At 37.7% G+C, this 17,710-nt stretch overlaps 1 protein-coding gene across 5 annotated transcripts in view; it reads left to right on the top strand.

The window, feature by feature from the left end:
- Window positions 1-17,710, top strand: part of slc4a11 (solute carrier family 4 member 11) — a 303,990-nt gene that overhangs the window by 269,935 nt on the left and 16,345 nt on the right. For all 5 annotated transcript variants that reach the window (XM_061894871.1, XM_061894875.1, XM_061894874.1 and 2 more), the window contains 3 exons: window positions 625-865; window positions 7,629-7,735; window positions 11,689-11,854. In XM_061894871.1, coding sequence (XP_061750855.1) covers window positions 625-865; window positions 7,629-7,735; window positions 11,689-11,854 — 514 coding nt within the window. The remainder of the gene's footprint in view (window positions 1-624; window positions 866-7,628; window positions 7,736-11,688; window positions 11,855-17,710) is intronic.

Here is a 17,710-nt window from a genome sequence, read left to right as displayed (position 1 = left end):
GTTTGTGAATTACTTAGCATTTCATGGAAGCTGTTTTTATACCCAATCATGGCACCCACCTTTTCTCAATTAGCCTGCACACCTCTGGGTTGTTCCAAATAAGTGTTTGATAAGAATTTGTCAACTTTATCAATATTTATTGCCACCTTTCCCAACTTCTTTGTCACGTGTTGCTGGCATCAAATTCTAAAGTTAATAATTATTTGCAAAAAAAAAAAAAGTATCAGTTTCAACATCAAATATGTTGTCTTTGTAGCATGTTCAACTGAATATGGGTTGAAAAGAATTTGCAAATTATTGTATTCCGTTTATATTTACATCCGACACAATTTCCCAACTCATATGGAAATGGGGTTTGTAAAAATATGGAGGACAATGTTCCAAAATAATTTATTGTCTCCCAATCACTGGTAGTTATACAAACAATGCATAGTTTCACTTTCACTTTTGACTATGGAAACAATGCTTATGTCAGCAATTCCAAAGGAGGTTAGGGTAATCAGGTTCCATCGTATCAATCATAGCAATTTTCAAAGACCATGTGAGCAGTTTTAGATGATGGTGGCATCAGCATGAATTTTAGCTGGTCATAACCGAGCTGCTGTACGTCCACGTGGTCTTCAGTCTTCCAGAGGTACTACCACCCGCCAACGCTAGCCAATGCAAGCGCTGGGGGCGTGAAGACCGTCGCCGATCTGCTGGCGGTCAACGGAAGCGTCGCGAGGGAAGGAGCGGAAGGGTCCTCGGTGCTCCAGGTCCTGCCTGAGACGCTGATCCACTGCACACGAGAGAGGCCTGTCCTCTGTCTGCTGCTCATGATGGGAACCCTGTGGATGGGATACACCCTCTACCAGTTCAAGAGGAGGTACTACTCAACTACTACTACCTGATAGTCATACTAGTATTACAATAATCCTGATCTCAGCTGTTCTTTATTGTCTTTTGACTGTCTCACCCACACTCTACTGTATGTCCACTTCCTGTCCTCACTGTCTCTTTAACTGTCTTCCTGTCCTTTGATTCTCCTCTGACCTTGGTCTGTATCTCTCGCACTGGACCCCTGGTGCTTTCAACTGTCTCTGTTCTGTAACTGTCTCCGTCAACCTTGGACAGTCTCTGTTGTGGTCTGCCTGTCCTCTGACTGTCTTGCTGTTCTTCAACTATCTCTCTGTTCTGACACCTCACTCTGTCTCTCGATTTCTGTCTATCTCACTGTCCTTCTACCTGTCTCACTGTCCGCTTAGTGTCTCTCTGCCTCTTGTCACTTATCTTACTGTCTGTTAAATGTCTCTGTCTCTGTCTCTCAATACTTACTGTAAATTTTCTGTTTTAGGTCTGTCTGTACTTTGAATGTCTCTCTTGCTGTCTGTCCGTACTTTAAATGCGTCTGTTGTGGTCCGTCAAAACTTGAATCTTCTCTGTTGCTTTCTGTCTATACTTTAAAAGGGAACATTATCACCAGGCCTATGTAAGCGTCAATATATACCTTGATGTTGCAGAAAAAAGACCATATATTTTTTTAACCGATTTCCGAACTCTAAATGGGTGAATTTTGGCGAATTAAACACCTTTTTTATTATTCGCTCTCAGGTAGTCAGTCCGCCATTTTCTCAAACACATTACAAACATCGAGTCTAATCAGCTCTGCTATTTTCCTTTTTTTCGACTGTTTTCCGTACCTTGGAGACATCATTCCTCGTCGGTGTGTTGTCGGAGGGTGTAACAACACGATCAGGGACGGATTCAAGTTGACTTACGTGGAGTGTGCGTCGATTAGCACGGCATGCTAATCGATGCTAACATGCTATTTAGGCTAGCTGTATGTACATTTGTAGCTATAATTGCATCCAGCCTTTTTCTCCACCCACATTTAATGCCAAACAAACACTTACCAATCGACAGATTTAAGTTGCTCCAGTGTCACAAGATGCGAAAGTCCCGATTGTTTAGTCTGCACATCTTACTGGCGATGCTAAGGCAGACATGGCACAGAGATGTATGGATATCCTGCAGATGCATTTCCAACGATAAAGTCAACAAAATCACAGAGGTGAGTTTTGTTGATGTTATTGACTTATGTGCTAATCAGACATATTTGGTCACGGCATGGCTGCCAGCTAATCGATGCTAACATGCTATTTAGGCCAGCTGTATGTACATTTGTAGCTATATTTGCATCCAGCCTTTCTCTCCACCCACATTTAATGCCAAACAAACACTTACCAATCGACGGATTTAAGTTGCTCCAGTGTCACAAGATGTGAAAGTCCCGATCGTTTGGTCTGCACATTTTCCTGGCGATGCTAAGGCAGACATGGCACAGAGATGTATGGACATCCTGCGACACTCAATCGAAGGCGATCGCCGAATAGCGTCAATAGCTATTCGCTCAATAGCTTCAGTTTCTTCTTCAATTTTGTTTTCGCTATCTGCCTCCCTACTCCAACCATCCGTTTCAATACATGCGTAATCTGTTGAATCGCTTAAGCCGCTGAAATCCAAGTCTGAATCCGAGCTATTGTCGCTATATCTTGCTGTGCTATCCGCCATATTGGCATCACTAAATGATGTCACAGGAAAATGGACGATGTATTTAAAAATTGCGAAAATCAGGCACTTTAAAGCCTTTTTTCGGGATGTTCCATGATGGGTAAAATTTTGAAAAATACTTTGAAAAATAAAATAAGCCACTGGGAACTGATTTTTATTGGTTTTAACCCTTCTGAAATTGTGATAATGTTTCTCTTTAAATGTCTCTGTTGCTGTCTCTCTATACTTTAACTGTCTGTGTTTTGGGTCTGTCCATACTTTAAATGTCTTTGTTGCTATCTGTTTATACTTTAAAGGCCTACTGAAACCCACTAATACCGACCACACAGTCTGATAGTTTATACATCAATGATGAAATCTTAACATTGCAACACATGCCATTACAGCCAGGTTATTTTACTAAAGTGCAATTTTAAATTTCGCGCCGAAAAATCCTGCTGAAAACGTCTCGGTATGATGACGCCTGGTGTGTGACGTCACGGGTTGTAGAGGACATTTCTTGCCAGCATCGTTCCCAGCTATTAAGTCGTCTGTTTTCATCGCAAAATTCCACAGTATTCTGGACATCTGTGTTGGTGAATCTTTTGCAATTTGTTCAATGAACAATGGAGACATCAAAAAAGAAAGCTGTAGGTGGGAAGCGGTGTATAGCGGCCGGCTTTATCAACACAAACACAGCCGGTGTTTCATTGTTTACATTTCCGAAAGATGGCAGTCAAGCTTTACTATGGAACAGAGATTTCAAGCGAACACGGTTGGATTGGACCACACACACAAAGTACAGTGTATTATGTGTATTAATAAATAATATTTTACCATTCTGTATTCTGAAGGCGATCTATGTCGTGTGCTACTCCAGCATCAATATCAGCAGCGTCCTCCTGACCGTCAGCGTCGGGTTCAAAGTGGTATGGCTCTATCCCTTGTTGCGGTTGGGCCTGGCCGAGTGATCCTGCCACCCCACGGCTGCCACATTCGGTATTCTGAAGGCGATCTATGTCGTGTGCTACTCCAGCATCAATATCAAGAGCATCCTCCTGACCGTCACCGTCAGCGTCGGGTTAATGCGGTATGGTTCTATCCATTGTTGCGGTTGGGCCTGGCCGAGTGGTCCTGCCACCACCACTGCTGCCACGGCGCCTCTCACAGCATCTTCCCTATCTGAATCGCTCCCACTGCCATCTAGTTTTTTGTTTTTTTTCTCTAGTCCTTCACTCTCACTTTCCCCGTCCACGAATCTTTCATCCTCGCTCAAATTAATGGGGAATTTATCGCTTTCTCGGTCGGAATCGCTCTCGCTGCTGGTGGCCATGATTGTAAACAGTTTTCAGATGTGAGGAGCTCCACAACCCGTGACGTCACGCGCATATCGTCTGCTACTTCCAGTACAGGCAATGCTTTTTTATCAGCATCAAAAGTTGCGAACTTTATCGTGGATGTTCTCTACTAAATCTTTTCAGCAAAAATATGGCAATATCGCAAAATGATCAAGTATGATACATAGAATGGACCTGCTATCCCCGTTTAAATAAGAAAATCGCATTTCAGTAGGCCTTTAAATGTCTTTTTTGCGGTCTGTCTATGCTTTAATTGTCTCTGTTTTGGGTCCGTCCGTACTTTGAATGTCTCTGTTGTGGTCTTTTTGTACTTTAAATATCTCTTTTTCGGTCCGTCTATGCTTTAATTGTCTCTGTTTTGGGTCTGTCCGTACTTTGAATGTCTCTGTTGTGGTCTTTTTATACTTTAAATATCTCTTTTGCGGTCCGTCTATGCTTCAATTGTCTCTGTTTTGGGTCTGTTTATACTTTGTCTCTGTTGCTGTCCGTCTGTACATAAAATGTCACTGTTGCTGTCTATCCGTACTTTAAATGTCTCTGTTGCTGTCCGTCTAAACATAAAATATCTCTGTTGCTGTCTATTTGTACTTTAAATGTCTCTGTTGCTGTCCGTTTTTACATAAAATGTCAGTGTTTTTGTCTATCTTTACTTTAAATGTCTCTGTTTTGGGTCTGTCTATACTTTATATGTCTCTGTTGCTGTTCGTTTTTACATAAGATGTCAGTGTTTTTGTCTATCTGTACTTTAAATGTCTCTGTTTTGGGTCTGTCTATACTTTATATGTCTCTGTGGCTGTCCGTCTACACATAAAATGTCACTGTTGCTGTCCATCCATACTTTAAAAGTCTCTGTTGCTGTCCGTCTATACATAAAATATCTCTGTTGCTGTCTATTTGTACTTTAAATGTGTCTGTTGCTGTCCCTTTTTACATAAAATGTCACAGTTGCTGTCTATCTGTACTTTGAATGTCTCTGTTGCTGTCACTCTATACATAAAAAGTCACTGCTGCTGTCTATTCGTACTTTAAATGTCTCTGTTGTGGTCTGTTTATACTCAATATGTCTCTGTTGTGGTCCATCTATATTTTAATGTCTCTGTGGCTGTCTCATTTTACATGAAATGTCTCTTTTGTGGTCTGTTTGTACTTTAACTGTATCTGTTGCTGTCCGTCGACACTTAAATTGTATCTTTTGCGGTCTGTCTGTGCTTTCTATGTCTCTGTTGTGGCCTTTCTATACTTAACCTATCTCTGTCACGGTCTGTCTGTACTTTAACTCTTTCTTCTGCGTCTGTTTATACTTTGAATCTCTTTTGCTTTCCGTCCATATTTTCAATGTCTCAGTTGCGGTCTGTCTAGGGCTGGGCCTATATTACGATATCAATATATATCGGGATAGACACATGTTCGATATTAATGTAAAATGTGTTCGATAAAATATTCGAAATATGTCTATATTATTTAGTGTGAAGAAATCAGAAATGATGAAGCAAGAGTTGTTTCATGACGTCACTCGTGCTAGGAAACAGGAAGTGTCACTGAGCAATGGGAGGGACACGCCAACAGCCAATCACGTTACACCTTTCCTGCTGTTCGACTCCCAGACCCAGACCGTAGTTAAGGAGCGCAGGGGAGACGTTCCCTCCAGGGTCAATGTTTTCGTCGGGGATAACACACTTCACTTTACCTGACAATGGGCCCGCTAAGCTCTGCTTTTGGGTCGGAACGACGAGGTCGCCGACTCAAGACAATTTGGTTGCTTTGTTCTTATTTTTGCCGGACACAACTGGACACCAGTCGCCACGACTGTTGCATGTTACCGCTCGCTCTCCTCACTCTTCCACTCTCTCACCCAACACACTGCCATTCTTAAAAGAGCACATATACCCTACTCTCAAAACACTAGTGCAGTTGCACCGTCTTTCTGTCTCTCTGTGGATTCTCAGCATGGAGTGAGAAGAGAAACTGTGAAGTATCAACTCAATGAAAGAAACTCGTCTTTAGTTTTGTTGGTTTTAATTCAGATGGTGCGGCAACATCCTGACCCTTCCAATGAATAGCTCCCCAAACTAGTCTGTGTAGTGTTTAATAGCTTATACAAGGGGTCACCAACCTTTTTGAAACCAAGAGCTACTTCTTGGGTACTGATTAATGCGAAGGGCTACCAGTTTGATACACACTTAAATAAATTGCCAAAAATAGCCAATTTGCTCAATTTACCTTTAACTCTATGTTATTATTAATAATTAATGATATTTATATTTGTGAAAATACTGATCATCTTAATGATTTCTCGCAATAAATTTATATTTTTGATGACCTGTTTTAAATAGGTTAAAATCCAATCTGCACTTTATTAGACTATATAACACATTGGACCAAGCTATATTTCTAACAAACACAAATCATTATTTCTTTTAGATTTTCCAGAACAAAAATTTTAAAACAAATTCAAAAGACTTTGAAATAAGATTTAAATATGATTTTACAGATTTTCTAGATTTGCCAGAATAATTTTTTTTTATTTTAATCATAATAAGTTTGAAGAAATATTTCATAAATATTCTTCGTCAAAAAAACAGAAGCTAAAATGAAGAATTAAATCAAAATGTATTTATAATTCTTTACAATAAAAAAAAAAAATACTTGAACATTGATTTAAATTGTCAGGAAAGAAGTGGAAGGAATTTAAAAGGTATATGTGTTTAAAAATCCTAAAATAATTTTTAAAATTGTATTTTTTCTCTAAAATTGTCTTTCTGAAAGTTATAAGAAGCAAAGTAAAAAAAATTGAATTTATTTAAACAAATGAAGAGCAAGTCTTTAAAATATTTTCTTGGATTTTCAAATTCTATGTGAGTTTGGTCTCTCTTAGAATTAAAAATGTCGAGCAAAGCGAGACCAGCCTGTTAGTTGTGGAGGTTTCCTGCGTGTCGCCCGGCTTCTTCTGACCACAGTATCACACAGCTCAGGATGCAGGTTTGACACAGTATTTAATACATCTTTTACTTTACACAATTGTCCGTCTGTCCAGCTATTCAGCTGTCTCTTGTTAGTCTCTGTGCGTCTGTCCTGCGTCCTCATGCCTCTCCCCATTTCATGGTCTCCAGCGCTGCTAATAAAGGGAACAGGTGATTAGATCACTCGTTCCAGCTGAGGTATCTCCACTCACCTGTTGGCTGCTTCATGGCCGGCCCCTGCACACACCCCGCCCGCAGGGGACGCGTGGAACACGCCCCTCTCCACACTAGTAAATAAATAAAAATTAAAAAATAGAGGCAGCTCACTGGTAAGTGCCGCTATTTGAGCTATTTTTAGAACAGGCCAGCGGGCGACTCATCTGGTGCTTACGGGCTACTTGGTGGCCGCGGGCACCGCGTTGGTGACCCCTGGCTTATACACTACTGCTATCTTGTGTCTCAAAACTGCAACTAACTTCAAATCCACTGTAACTGTTTTACCACCTTAGCGGCGCTCGTGCTACCAGACATTGTCTCCACTGATAAATAGCACCCTTGGCAGGTTGGAAATTGTTTTACTGTATTTCTTGGCAGGCTTATATAAGTCATAAAAGTATCAATGATTATGGATATCGATCAATATAAAAAAAGGTATATCGTGATATTGTTTTCGGCAATATGACCCAGCGCTAGGTCTGTCTGTACTATAACTGTCTCTGTTGCTGTTCTCCGACACCTCTACCTGACTGATGTCCCCCGGTACTCTCTGTCTTTCCCACAGTCCCTTCCTGCACGCCAAAGTGAGGGAGGTGTTGTCTGACTGCGCCCTGCCCATCTCAGTGCTGCTCTTCTCTTTCATCGGCTCGTACCTGTTCAGCGACATCAACCGTCAGTATTCTTTGACTTGTGTCTTCTTCCACACCACACTGCTGTTGTACATTGATTTTGAACCCCGATCAAACATGGCCCTGAAAAGGCATTAACTTATTTTTTACTCTTTTATGACAGCTAACATTCTCAAATGTGACTTCAGACATTGCCTGTGCATTTTATAAAGTTGTTCTGAGGGCCACAGTTATAATCTGGTTTAAAATTTAAAACCAGCCCGCTACATTTACTCCGTTTCATTCACTTCCAAGTAAGTCATTCTAGATACAGTACTTTGTACTTGTCAGAGTTGTTTTATTGAAATGTACTTTTGAGTATTTTTCTGAAGAACAAACACTTCTTTGCGTTGCATTTCAGTCCAATATCATCATTATATTTATACATAATTAGCAATTTTCGATCAAAGTTTTATACCGATCATCAATGAGTGAGATTTCCTGATACCAATACCGATCATATGTATTATAACCTAATTGATAGATTGCTGGAAAGATTGGCTGAGTTCCTTTTTAATATTTATGATGTAGAAAAGCGGGCAGCGGTCCACAGTTTCGACACGCCTGACTGACTTGTGTGTGACTTGGAAAGTCTTTGAGGATTTTTAGGGCTAAAAGAAGATTAACTTTCATCCAAAGGAACAAAATGTAATACAATCCTACATAAACTCAACAAAAGTAACAGGAATGAGAGTCTGAAAAGCTGAATTTTACACTGCTGCCAAAAATGTCATTTGGATCGGATCCTGATTGTTTTTTTTTTTATTTGTTATTTTGCCATATGTTTATTTAGTATTTGACTATATTTGTATTTTTTTATTTTATGTTTATTATTTGACACAAAAAATATAATTTCACTCTGTTTGTTTATTATTTGACTATATGCTTATTTATTGTTTGACTATTTGTATTTATTTTTTGGTTTTATGTTTCTTATTTGACAAAAAAAAATACTATTGGATTTGGTTTGTATTTATTATTTGACTATATGGTTGTTTATTATTTGACTATACATGTATTTATTATTTTAAGATATGTTTATTTCTTTATCATTTAACTATACATTTTTTATATTTTGATTTTACGTTTATTTATTATTTGACTTTCATGTTTAGTTATTACTTGATGACAGTATATGTTTATTTATTTTTTGACTACATGTTTATTTATTATTGGACTAAACATTTTATTTGCCTCTGCCGTCAGTTTCACTTACTGTCACGAAAATGGCTGGAGACGTCTGTCATGACAGGACGCACGTAACAGTCTAAAGAATCCTTATTTGTAAACAAACAGAAAATCAGCCATCTTAGTGTCCGTCTGCCATTTTTAAGCCAAAAACAGGGGTTGTACTTTAGCAAACTCCTCCTCGGGACTGTGACCAAACAAACCACAATTAAAAAGACACACTAGACGGATGGCCGATGCTAAATTGCGAAGGAATTTTGCCTATGCCAAATTTCGAACTGATGATTCATCACAAAACTTTCAAGTCTGTTCCACAAATCCGTATTTTGGTCACAATTGGACAAATGATGATAATAGCATCCTAAAGTGCTGGATGGGTCAGTATGTATTGGTACCCATTTTTTGGTGCAGTCTGGCGGCGAAACCTGCTCCTCGCCATCAACCATCAAATCTTTACTAGTTCACTTTAGTTGATGAGATCTCCTTCCAAACTGATTTGAGGCTTTCAGGTCGGGTTCTGATCATGACTATGCGTTGATATCCACACTAGGATCGCCCCCTTGTGGTGGAAAACTATAACACTGGAACACTGGTAACTTCCTTCCACATGTGCCGCTCATACTGAAATTTTTGGTGGTGGGTCGGGGCAAAAACCTGTGTACCCCAAGTGGCTCGGTGCTGCGGGGGCCCTCTCAACACAATTTTCTTTGGCCTTGCAAGCTCCCTTTCCCAGCAGACTTGAATGCAGCATCACTTCATCAGATGTAAAGGTGTTTCTTAACCAGCTGCTTTTATCTTCATGTTCATTTACATATCTCGAAGGGAGTGCTCCGCCCGCTCCCAAACATTTGATAAACAACAAAGCTTAGCGCTGCTAAGTGGGGCGCAGGCTCATGTCTGGCGTCTGTGTGTTCATGTGAAATGTGAATGTTTGCGCCGAGTTGAAGCATGAGCATCTCTCTTTTTCCTCAGGGGGACGTCTCAAGGCTTTGTTGCCCTATAAACTCTTCACATCTCAATCGACGATGAAAAACATCTTTTTAAAACTCCTGCGCGCTCCAAGGTCCCCCCCACCCCCTCGTCAGCGTTTATTCGCTCCTTTCGCAACATGTTGTCTTCTTTTGTTTGGCAGAGGATCGTGCACGCACTCCTTTCACAGCAGGGCTGTCCAAATGTTTTCCACACAGAAAATCAAATTGATAGATAGATTGGTTGAGTTCTTTTTTATTATTTATGATATATATATATATATATATATATATATATATATATATATATATATATATATATATATACACACACACACACACACACACACACACATAGTAGTCCACACTTTGGACACGCATGACTGACTTCAAATTTGACTCGGGAAGGAACAAAATGTTATACAATCTTACACAAACTCAACACATGTAACAGAAATGAGAGTCTGAAATACTAAATTTTATTGCCCGTGTTTTGTTTACACTGCTGCCAAAAATGCAATCAGGTCCGCATTGTAGGTTTTTCTTGCTTGTTCTTAACTGTTTGACTATTTGTTATTTTGCTATATATTTATTATGTATTTGACTATATTTTTTATTTCATGTTTATTATTTTGCCAAATTTTATTTAGTATTTAACTATATTTGTATTTATCTTTTGATTTTATGTTTATTATTTGACTAAAATATTTACCATTTGACTATATCTTTGTTTATCATTTGACCTTACATTTATTTATTATTTGACTTCACGTTTATCTATTACTTGACAACAGTATATGTTTGTTTATTGTTTGGCTAAATGTTTATTTATTATTGGACTAAACATTTTATTTGACTACTTTTTTTATTTTTTATTATTTGACAATATGTCTATTTGTCATTTGACTATATGTTTATTACTTGACTATATCTTTATTTATTATTTGACTATATGTGAATGTATTATCTGACTATATGTTTATCATTTGACTTTATCTTTATTATTTGAATATGTTTGTATATTATTTGACTAAATAGTTGTTTTTTTATTTTACTATACCTGTATTTATTATCTGCGATAAGGTGACGACTTGTCCAGGGTGTACCCCGCCTTCCGCCCGATTGTAGCTGAGATAGGCGCCAGCGCCACCCGCGACCCCAAAAGGGAATAAGCGGTAGAAAATGGATGGATGTATTTATTATTTTAGCATATATGTTTATTTATTAATTGCTTATACATTTGTATGTTTATTATTTGACCTTATGTGTATTTATTATTTGACAATTTTTGTATTTATTATTTGACTACAGTATATTCTTTATTGTTTGACTACATTTTATTTATTATTGCACTAAACATTTTATTTGACTACATTTTTATTATGTTACTATATATTTATGTATTTTTTGACTAAACATTTTGACTATATGTTCATTTATTTGATTATATGTTTATTTATTATCTAACAAAATATTTTATTTGAATATTATTTGACTAAACATTTTATTTGACCATATGTGTATTATTTTATGTTTTTTGTTTATTTGACCATTTGTTCATTGTTTATTTGACTACATGTTTATTTGTTCTGCTTTAGTTGACTCAGTACATGATGAACGTGACACAAAACCGCAATTGAAAATAGTGCCCTCAATGTGAAAATAATGGAACATTCATAGAGAATAGACACAGAGGAAGTAAAATATCATGTTTCAAAGTAAAACAGGAAGTAAATGAATGGTGTCACGTGACAGACGCTTGTCGATGGCGTTGTGATTTTATTTCTTCCTGTCTGTTCAGTTCCAGTCTTCAAAGTTCACGACCGGCCCTTCTTCAAAGTGGCCCCCTTCGAGCGCCTGTCGGCCCTGAACGTGCTCAGCGCCATGGGCCTGGGCTTCCTCCTGGCCCTCCTCATCTTCATCGACCAGAACATTGTGGTGTCGCTGACCAACGCGCCAGAGAACAGGTACGCACACGTGTGACTTCTATGACTTAACGGCGGAATGTTAATCATCGCAGCTGACCCGTGGAAAAAACCTTCAGAGATATGCTGAGCCTTGATCAGGAAGCGCTGACCCACCCGCGTGGGGACAGCGGGCGAATGAACCAGAAACTTTGACATCTGAGTGGAGGAGCCTCACGGCCAAAACAGGACTTTCGCATTTGAAGCAGCGCGTGCGGCGTCCCTCGTTGTGACGGCCGACCGCTGCTCGGCTCTTATCTTCCGTATTTTGTCAGAGTTAATTGGATGCTCCCGACGCGACGGACCTCACCGGAGAGACAAACAGCTAACAGCCGTACACTGGTGATTCTGCACGAGCACGATAGGCCACGAAGGCCGCCAGGGGATTTGATTTTATCTGGCACTCGTGTCTGCTTGGGCTCCATGTAATACTGAATGCTGGAAAATGTAGGAAAATAAAGAAGAAAATCATAATTTCTATACAAAACACCGCAAAAGAGGATAAAACCTTACTTTACTGTCAAAGAAATCAAATATTTAGTCGCGGTCAATGTTCACTCGAATTTTTCATGTGTCTGTGCAAACGCAGAAACTCCTTGAGCATTCAGTGGAGCACATATGAGCAACATCAAACGTGCACACTTTGGCCACACCAGCAGCACACTTGTCCCAAACCTGACTAAATAACAAGTTAAATACCTTATTATTATAATCAAATGACAGCAGTCATTTTCATGATATTATTTTCCAATATAAATGTTTTGGCCCACTTACAATGACAATAACAACGAATGTTGTTTTTCATAAGGTGTGGACGAGTATTGTTTGTCTGGGTGTAGGTCCTGCTTTGGAAATAATGTTTATCCCTTTCAGAGATCACATTTAGTTCCCTCAAACATTCACATTTTGCACAATAAGATGTAAGTGTGGTATCACGTGTACATTCCTGTAACTTTCTGTTTGTAAAATATATCTTTTTATTAGTACTTATTTAATATAATAACAGCATTTCATGTTTAACTCTCAGACAAATCATATTGTTTATGTAGATGATCTAAATATGCTGTACATATTTACTTTGGAAAAGAGAAGTGTTGGATACTTCTCTTGTTTTCTTATTTACGGTATATGTGATTTTATTAAATGTATGGGTAGAATTGTATTCAACAAAATCAGTTTTCTTTTAAGTAATATAGAAATTGATCAGAGCTGGAGGAAAGTAGTTATTTTATGGAGGAATGTAGTTAATCAAAGAACTGGAACCCAATGTCATTAAAAAAAAGTATTAATTTTGAATCAAGAATCGCTTTGAATCGACTCTGAATCGAATCGGTATCCCCGAGATTCAAATCGAAAAATGTGGTGCCCAAAGATTCTAAGCCCTATTAATAAGTTTACCCTAGGGAGGTACGTTTCAAGTTTTTATTACCATGACTGTTTATTTAATTCTATTTAATTAGGAATTAAATGTTTTTGTCAACATTATGCTTATTTAAAGAGCGCAACACAAAATGGAAATAAAGACACAATCCCTGCAGTGCGTTGGTGTCTTGCCAGATTTTGTAGGAATACAGAATTTCTATCTCTGCTGTAGGAGCACTTGCATTCAGAGGAGAGGAAATATCACCATGTTTGGATACCAGTTTTGTACAATAATAACTATTAATATGTTGTACAAAATGTATATATATATATATATATATATATATATATATATATATACAGTATACTGTATATATACATATATATACAGTATACTGTATATATACATGCGGGCAGCACGGTGAAAGAGGGGTTAGTGCATCTGCCTCACAATACGAAGGACTTGAGTAGTTCTGGGTTCAATCCCGGGCTTGGGATCTTTCTGTGTGGAGTTTGCATGTTCTTCCTGTGACTGTGTGGGTTCCCTCCGGGTACTTCGCCTTCCTCCCACCTCAAATAACATGCACCTGGGGATAGGTTGATTGGCAACACTAAATTGGCCCTAGTGTGTGAATTGAGTGTGAATGTTGTCTATCTGTGTTGGCCCTGCGATGAGCTGGCGACTTGTCCAGGGTGTACACCGCCTTTTGCCCGATTGTAGCTGAGATAGGCATCAGCGCCCCCCGCGACCCGAAAGGGAATAAGCGGTAGGAAATGGATGGATCATTTTGACATACTTGGAAGTATAACAAAAAAAATATTTCATGTTTGTACATTGTTCACTAGCTGAAAATTACTCATTTGAGTAACAGGAATGAAAGTAACAGAAGTGAGTTTTAGCATTGAATTAGCAAATAGATTAAATATAACTAATGTGGCTATATGCTAATATAAGTTGACACTAAGCACATTACACTAATTCAGCAACAAATACAAAATAAAAACAGAAAACTTAAAAAAAAAAACATTTTAGGTAACAGGATGATATTTTAACCCCACTCATAGTTGAAATATCATTGTCTATACAAACATTTGAAGAAGTTACTTTTGTTCTTCCTGCGGCTGACAGAGGATGTGAATGATGCAACTTCCTGTGGACCGTGTGACTTGTGGAATATTCCAAATTTTTCAGAGGGAGCAACGTGTTCAGGTAACAAGACTGAGAGAAAACCCAGGGACGCCACTCCAAAATTTAAATGTTACTTCTTTTTTTTTCTTTTTTTTTTTAATATAAAGTTAAAACACAGAAACAAATATTTTACAGTTCGTTTTATCATTCAATCCCGAGAGAGACAAGCGGTAGAAAATGGATGGATGGATTTTTATCATGCATTTAAACGTTTTTATTTCCCATGGACGCGAGTGGCATCGAATGGTGAAATGGCTGTTTTTGTGATTATTTTCATGTAGTCATTTATTACTGCGGTTCAGAAAATCCATATTCCTTCACTACATGCGCTTGCAAGTATACCTAATAAACTGTCAGTTGTGGAACATGCTGTGTACATATCCTCATGCACATCAGTGATCCCTCACTAACACCATTGTGTGGCGACATAAAGGTTGAGGTCGGCAAAACTTGTAGTCTTTTTCGTCGAGGATGCGTGGGCGTTCACGCATAGCGCACCTTCTTTCGTGAAGGGGGGGTGGGTCGTCCAAGCATTAGGAAGCTGACATTCAAGTTTCAAGGACTGAACTTGAGAAAGTTGTCTACTTTTTTGTGTGTGATTGCTGAAAGACGAGCAAACGCTCGCAACAAATTCAACGGAGCAGAGGACGGCATATTCATATATATATATATATATATATGTATGTGTGTATTTGTATATGTCTCTTTGTGTATATGTATATATATATGTTTATACAGCATATATTTATATATATATATGTACTGTATGTATGTATGTGTATATGTATACTGTATATACATATGTATATGTATACAGATATATGCATATATATACTGTATATATATGTGTGTATATATTTATATACTGTATATACATATTTATATATACATGTATATGTATATATATACATATATATGTGTGTGTATGTATATATATATATATATGTTTGTACAGTATATATTTATGTATATATGTACTGTATGTATGTATGTGTATATGTATACTGTATATATTTATGTATATATGTACTGTATGTAGGTATGTGTATATGTATACTGTATATACATATGTATATATATACATATATATGCATATGTATAAACTGTATATATATGTATACATATGTGTGTATGTATTTATATACTGTATATACATATATATCCATCCATCCATTTTCTACCGCTTATTCCCTGGGTTCAAATCCAGGCTCGGGATCTTTCTGTGTGGAGTTTGCATGTTCTCCCCGTGAATGCGTGGGTTCCCTCCGGGTACTCCGGCTTCCTCCCACTTCCAAAGACATGCACCTGGGGATAGGTTGATTGGCAACACTAAATTGGCCCTAGTGTGTGAATGTGAGTATACATATATATATATACATATATATGTATATATATATACTATATATATGTGTGTGTATATATATATATATATTTATATATATATATATATATATATATATATATATATATATATATATATATATATATATATATATATACATATTCATATATATGTGTGTATATGTATGTATATATGTATATATTAGAGATGTCCGATAATGGCTTTTTTGCCGATATTCAGATATTGTCCAACTCTTGATTACCGATTCCGATATCAACCGATACCGATATATACAGTCAGGAAATTAACACATAATTATGCCTAATTTTGTTGTGATACTCCGCTGGATGCATTAAACAATGTAACTTTACCATGAATTGATTAATGTGGGGCCCTGCGATGAGGTGGCGACTTGTTCTGCCCGAATTCAGCTGAGATAGGCACCAGCGCCCCCCGCGACCCCAAAGGAAATAAGCGGTAAAGAATGAATGGCTGGATGGATGTAATTAGATGAAGCATTAAAATAATTATATATCTAAATCACTATATTAACTTCACTTAAGAAATGTATAAAAAAGGTTACAGAAAATTGTAACAATTCAAGGAAAACATTTTTTTGCTACTGTTCCAACTCATTGTGTCGTTCTGCTGAACTGTCAGAGTGCCTGTGTGAGATCAGCAGATGCGGCCACCACAGTGATTAAGTATGCACTTACTGTATGCGTAATACCAAAATGAAGAGGGGTGTTTGCCACATTAAGTACAACCAGCGACAACTATCATTTCGTACGAAAATAAAATATGTCAGATTTACAATACTATCAGGATATGATTGGAGACACGTCAGTTTGTTAAAGCATGACCTAAAAGCAAGCATTAGCTAACAACAACAACACGTTGACACCCCCATCACTACAAAATGAACTACTAATGATAAAACATTGAACATTAAGAGTGTGTGAACCACTGCTACCTTATTTACTTCCCTGACAACATCCTTAAAGTTTGTAATCAATCAGAAATATCAATCAATCAATGTTTATTTATATTGCCCTAAATCACAAATGTCTCAAAGGGCTGCACAAACCACAACGACATTCTCGGTACAGAGCCCACATAAGGGCAAGGAAAAACTCACACCCAGTGGGACGTCGATGACAGTGACAATGATAACTATGAGATATCCATATATATATCCTAAATATCCATCCTTTTTCTATCAATGTCCCTCAATCAACTTAAATCGCGTCCTTATTATTATTTTTTAATTGTGTATGGTACTATCATACATTTTTTTTACAACGTCCACCGAGTTGAATGAGCAAGTTGGGTGTTTTTGTACCACATAGTTTAACGTTCTGTGTCGTTTTTTTTTATTACCACTGGTGGTACGTGTACCACAGTTTGAGAAACACTGCCCTAATGTAAAGGTAGTGATATATACAAACCCCGTTTCCATATGAGTTGGGAAATTGTGTTAGATGTAAATATAAACAGAATACAATGATTTGCAAATCCTTTTCAACCCATATTCAGTTGAATGCACTACAAAGACAACATATTTGATGTTCAAACTCATAAACTTAATTTTTTTTCAAATAGTAATAAACTTAGAATTTCATGGCTGCAACATGTGCCAAAGTAGTTGGGAAAGGACATGTTCACCAATGTGTTACATCACCTTTTCTTTTAACAACACTCAATAAACATTTGGGAACTGAGGAAACTAATTGTTGAAGCTTTGAAAGTGGAATTCTTTCCCATTCTTATTTTATGTAGAGCTTCAGTTGTTCAAAAATCCTAGGTCTCCGCTGTTGTATTTTACGCTTTATAATGCGCCACACATTTTCGATGGGAGACAGGTCTGGACTGCAGGCGGGCTAGGAAAATACCCGCACTCTTTTTTTACGAAGCCACGCTGCTGTAACACGTGCTGAATGTGGCTTGGCATTGTCTTGCTGAAATA

Source organism: Nerophis ophidion, linkage group LG03 (genome assembly GCF_033978795.1).
Source record: "Nerophis ophidion isolate RoL-2023_Sa linkage group LG03, RoL_Noph_v1.0, whole genome shotgun sequence".
NCBI classification, from domain to species: Eukaryota; Metazoa; Chordata; class Actinopteri; order Syngnathiformes; family Syngnathidae; genus Nerophis; species Nerophis ophidion.
This window is presented reverse-complemented; position numbering and strand designations above follow the sequence as displayed.